The 6,000-nt window shown below is 39.0% G+C and overlaps 1 protein-coding gene across 4 annotated transcripts in view; it reads right to left on the bottom strand.

Moving 5' to 3' along the window:
- Window positions 1–459: 459 nt before the first annotated feature.
- The window catches only part of LOC124545347 (ankyrin-2-like), a 102,125-nt gene continuing 96,584 nt past the window's right edge, over window positions 460–6,000 (bottom strand). For 2 of the 4 annotated variants that reach the window (XR_006967607.1, XR_006967608.1), the window contains exon 4: window positions 990–1,115. Coding sequence is in view for 2 of the 4 variants with exons in the window: in XM_047124247.1 (XP_046980203.1) it covers window positions 524–1,115 (592 nt within the window). In the remaining 2 variants the exon portion in view is untranslated. Of the gene's footprint in view, window positions 1,116–6,000 lie in introns of all 4 variants that reach the window. The other 2 variants (XM_047124247.1, XM_047124246.1) reach the window with 2 other exon arrangements.

Genomic DNA, 6,000 nt, shown 5'->3' with positions numbered 1-6,000 from the left:
TTCAGTAGCACGAGATGTTTCTTAAGATTGAAGTTAGTCATCATCAGTAACTGGTAAAGTTATTCTTACAATATGGGAAACTTTTGCTCCATAGGCAAGCAGTTATGAATGGTTATTTCAGATTTTTGTAGGCTACTATTGTGACTTAATTGACACACTCACAACTCATTAGTAGAGGCCTCTTATTAGACCAGGTGACAACTGGCTAGCTGGAGATTGCAGTGATGACAGAAATGGATTTTGCAAGGAGTAATAAAAATAAAAGACTTTATTTCTTTCTACGAAAGCTTAAGTATTTCAATTTTGGTGTGACTCTCGACTTAGGATAGTGTGTTCAAAACTTTCTATTTTCTCTCTGTGGAGATGTGCAAGCACATGCACACAAAATTACAGCTTCGCCTGCAGTATTTGTCCATAAAGTAACAAATAAAGATTATAAACACTGAATAGAAAACATAAATATATTTTTCTTTATTTTATGCTGCATACAGTTAATATTGATGCACATAAAATATGAGGCAAACTACCTCATAATTGCTGTCCAATGGTTTTGCTTGTTTTTTCTCACCAAGTCCAGGGGCTTCTTTCCTTTTTTGTCCTTGGCACTTTTATCCGCACGAGCCCGCAACAGCACCTGTGCTATCTCCATCTGACACCACTTAGCTGCACAGTGTAAAGGTGTACTCCCGTCCTTGTCCTTTGCATTGACTTCTGCACAGTTTGATAAAAGCATATGTGCAATGTTAACATAGCCCCAGGCTGCAGCCGAATGCAGCGGTGTACTCTGCCAGCGGTTTCTAATACTGACATCAGCCCCTGCAAGGAGCAATAATCTGACAACCTCTTCATGCCCATTGTGTGTTGCCCAATGCACTGGTGTCCACTTGTCATGGTCCTGGGCATCTACATTTGCCCCTTCTTGTAGCAACCACTTCACAACTTCTTCATGGCCATTCTCTGCTGCCAATAATAGAGCAGTCCTTTTTTTCTTGTCTTTTGTATCCACATCTATTCCTTGGGCTAAAAGTGCCTCTATGTCCTCCAAAGAACCACATTCTGCAGCACTGTGTAATGTGTGTCTCGTTTTCTGTGCACTGCTTGCTCCAGCTGAATTCCTGCATGAAACAGAAACTCTTTTAACATCCTTGTGGTGATAAAACTCTCTCATATTTTATAAGTGCTGCTAAGTGAATACTTGCTATCATCAAGTATTTGTACTAGAAAATAAAAACATGCTTGATGAGCCCAGTGAAACATACTCTAATAAGACTATGTAGCTTATGTTAAATTAACACTTTCGCTGCAGCTGACGCTTATAAGCGTCACAACAAGCCTCGAGCTAGTGCGGCTGACGCTTATAAGCGTCCGCGCTCACTGTCGGATTACTCAGTCTAGTTGCAGCATCTAAGCTAGCATCAAAACGTGTAAACTTTTGTTTTGTGTGGTCAGTTATTGAACGTATATTGTTCGTAATGGTGGCTAATGATCCCACATCTGGACCTTCCAATGTGAAAAGGAGCAGAAAAAGCGTTAAATTGACAGAGAAACAGTGACTTAGTGTACTAGACGACAGTGATTTTTTTGTGTAGTGAGGACGAGGCATCCACGGAGATTGTCATTTAGAGGCTGCAGAAGAATTGCACAGTGATGATAGCGTGGAAGCACAGCTTTCGAATCTGTTTTGTGACAGTTCCGAATCTGACAATATGGATCACGACGATTGTGTGGAAATAGATGACGAAAAAGAACCCTACTTGTCACACGGAGATAATCCTGGTGAGTCCCGGCATAAAGAACCACATAATATGCAGTATCACCCATTTACGAAGGAAGTAGTTTTGCAAATTCATCCTGCTGGCAATTCTCCTATGGATGCCTTAAGTTTATAGGTAACAAACGATTTGTTGCAACTTGTAGTTGACGAAACAAACGATAACACAGTCAACATATTGCCAAGCGAAAATACAAAAGAGGGATCTAGGGCACTCCACGTTGCCGGGCCGCACTGGAGAGTTGCTCGCCTCCACCGATGCCGCAGCGAAAGTGTTAAGCAACTGCCTGCTGTGACTAACACAACAAGCAAATTTGAGGGCACAGGGTGTTCTTGAATTCAGGTTTTCTCTTGACTGATAAAACACACTAGTCGTATTAGTTACATTATCACATAAATACATTGGAATGTCAATTTTACATTCTTTGATTTTTTATGTTTATTGCAATTCTGTGCCATAAATTTACAGCTCCTGTGAAAAAGCATAAGATAAATGCTAAAAATTCCCTGATTTTACGTTTCTTCCTTGTAAGGTTTACCTCAATTCCATGTTCTTACTTGACATCTCACCTGACTTCATCCCATTTTCTTCCTATTGACATTTGATGTGACTGAGTGAGTTATAAGTTGCCCAAAGACAGACGGTTCACACCATGGGTGATGGCAGAGTTAACGGAATATTTTAGACTGTTGTGGAGAGGGGAGACATGAGAAAGGAAATTCTGAGGTAATTCATAATCGGTGTTGCAAACACAACTTGCAACATTTAGCTTCACCGCACAATTATCATACAACTACTGCTAGGTTGTGGCAGCAATGGAAAAACAGGACAGTCAACACAAAGTGCTCCGGACCGAGCCACTTTTAACTCAGTCTCATCTTTTTGCATGTATTTCTGATGTACTGTATTCAGCAAAAAGATCAACTGTCAACCTTTTAAATTCAAACACTAAGTCTCAAAGAATATGCTTGGTCGGAATCAGAGAAATGGCCATTTGTGACTAGTGAGCTCTTATTGACTGGTGACTTGTTACATCACCCAACAGCCAGCGCAGCCACCACACCACACTAACACACATAATAAGTTTACAGACCAAAGCCTCTGACACATTCAAAATTCCTAATGTACTGGATTACAAACAAGCACAGAATCTATTAATCAAAGTCAGTGTGAGTATTTCATTCTTATCCTCCTAGGTAACAATTTACCAACACTCATAACATCAACTAACATAACCAGATCACAAACAAAAAAGAAATTTCCAAATTTTACAACATATAATAGATATATTAGGAAAGAAGAGTGGGTTTTGCCACTAGTAATACTGTAGGGTACGTAATTGAAAAGACTGTCATTTCTTCTGATGATGTACAAGATACTTGAGCCACTTCCGAAAACACTACTCCCACAAATTATACCTTAAAACATGGCGTTTTGAGGGTTCTTTTATTTCATGTTCACCGCAAAAATAGCAAAAATTTGCAGCCTACATGGTGAAATAATCTGAAAACTGTGAAATACAGTCAAAACTGCCTCATTTTAACAAGTCAGATGTTTGTTTTCCACCTTCAACCAATAGCAGTATAGCACAGTGACATCATGCTAATGCAGTGACTTCTCACATATACAATGACTAACAGTGAGCTTAGTTGGTGGCTTGTTCCAAAGTACAGCTAATGTGGTTGGTGTATAGGAAACTGAATGACCACAGCTTCCACTTAGGTTCCCCTACTACTTGCATTAATTTTACTTAAAGTAGTTCTGCTCAGAGCCTGCTGTCAGAATTCAGAAGGTATTGTGCCTCTACCAACTGCAACCAATGTAGACTACTCCATTTGGCATGTGTGGCACCACAATCAACAGGACATATTCAGTGAACAGCCGTGCAATGGCTTTTTCGTCATTGTTGCCATCCTCAATGGTGTTTAATGCACTATGATGGAAGACAGATTGCTGTAAATGAAACACCCTGAAATCACGTCATGGCTTAATTTTATTTTATATTCAGTGATATAAGTAAGTATCACATGTGGAGGAAAACTTGTGTGTATATGCAAACTTTCACAAAACCTGCTGTGTTTATGCTACAGCAAGCAACGAGTTCAAAGTGCAAACAGCACGTGTTGGCAATACTTCAGAACGCTCCACTTTGGCTACTCTGCACAAGATGTGTCACAATGAACAAAGAAAAGTTTACAAGCAATACACTAGAGGTCGCTGCACTCACGTCACCAGGGTATGCTGCACTGCCAATGGCTACAAAAGGAAAACACACACCCCCATACATTAGATTCCAACACCTTTCACCGTACTTCACAGTTTTCAATTTGATTCACCATGTTCATCAATTTTTGTTTTCTTCTGAGTTAATGCAAAGGAAAGCTCTTTCAAAAATGTGAGTTTTGCTAGATAATTTGTGGTCACAGCATGTCAGAAAATAGCTCAATTACCTTGCACCCAGATGCCAATTTCAATTTTTTGACACATTTTTACTTGCTGTTACACATCTGTGATTTTTCAAGAACTGTTGAAATTCATTACCACAAATTATTGTACAAACATTGTACTGTACATTTAATTTCCTTCACTTATACAGATTTTGTGCATTGTATTGGTGAGGATTATCATATATGCCAATTACATGTTTTTGCCCATATTTTGGGAGTTTTAAGGTTTTCCTTGATTCTGCATGTTCCTCAATTTTGCAATTTTTTAGTCTAGACCACACAAAAATGTAAAATAAGCGTTTCACTATACATATTAGAGACAGCAATAATTAATCATGTTTTATTGGCCATACTGCTGAATTTCAAGACTGAGAGAAAAATATATTTCTTAACAAATTATTTTCATTTTTGAGAAAGAAACATTGCAGTACAACTATTATTATTTTTATTATTATTATTGTTATTAGTTAATATAAGCAAATGTGACATTTCCAATCATGAGGGAACTTTAAGTTCAAACAAATGTTCAAAACGAGAAAACTAATTGTATAATAGTCTCACAAGGGAACCTCCCCATTGGACCCCTCTCATATTTAGTTATAATTTGGCACAGTGGATAGGCCTTGAAAAACTGAACACAGATCAATCGAGAAAACAGGAAGAAGTTGTGTGAAACTATGAAAAAATAAGCAAAATATACAAACTGAGTAGTCCATGGGCAAAATAGGCAACATCAAGGATTATGTGAGCACTAGAGCGCCGTCGTCCTGTGGTTAGCGTGAGCAGCTGCAGAGCGAGAAGTCCTTGGTTCAAGTCTTTCCTCGAGCGAAAAATTTTCTTACTTTATTTTTGCAAAGTTATGATATGTCCGCTCGTTCATTGACGTCTCTGTTCACTGTAATAAGTTTAGTGTTTGAGTTTTGCGACCGCAGCGCAAAACCGTGCGATTAGTAGATGAAAGGACGTGCCTCTCCAATGGGAACCGAAAACATTTGATCGCAAGGTCATAGGTCAACCGATTCCTCCACAGGAAAACACGTCTGATATATTCTATATGACACTGGTGACGGTGTGTGCGTCACATGACAGGAATATGTTGTCGATGCACCTAACTTGCACACTTGGCGAATGGGTAAAAAGATTCTTCTACCTTGCCCGGTTTAGGTTTTCTTGTGAATGTGATAATCACTCCCAAAAAGTGATGAAAACATAAGAGTGTGCCACATAAACTGCAACAAATGAATGCAACAGTTTCACAGTCGCACAGTTTTCTCTGTGCTCTGTCAAAACATATTTTTTTAACGTTTTCAAATTTTTCCGTGTGTAGACCGCCAAATTCTGCATATGTCCAAGCAAATCTGAACATGTCCTGGAAGTTTGGAGAGCGAAGTTGATTATGTGTGAGTGCCTGAACTCTGATAATTGTCTGAAAATAAAAAATTAAACTTTTCGCTCGAGGGAAGACTTGAACCAAGGACCTCTCGCTCCACAGGTGCTCACGCTAACCACAGGACCACGGCACTTCTGAGCTTACGTTATCCAAAATGTTGCCTATCATGCCCATGGACTACTCAGTTTGTATATTTTGCTTATTTTTTCATGGTTCCACACAACTTCTTCCTGTTTTCTCAATTCATCTGTGTTCAGTTTTTCAAGGCCTATCTACTGTGCCAACTTATAACTAACTCTGAGGAGGGTGCGATGGGGAGGTTCCCTTGTCAGCATCAATCCCTAAATTATAAGTTCGGGTAAATCACTAATCTCTTTAAGCAACTTTTACA

Source organism: Schistocerca americana, chromosome 8, assembly GCF_021461395.2.
Source record: "Schistocerca americana isolate TAMUIC-IGC-003095 chromosome 8, iqSchAmer2.1, whole genome shotgun sequence".
Taxonomy (NCBI): domain Eukaryota; kingdom Metazoa; phylum Arthropoda; class Insecta; order Orthoptera; family Acrididae; genus Schistocerca; species Schistocerca americana.
This window is presented reverse-complemented; position numbering and strand designations above follow the sequence as displayed.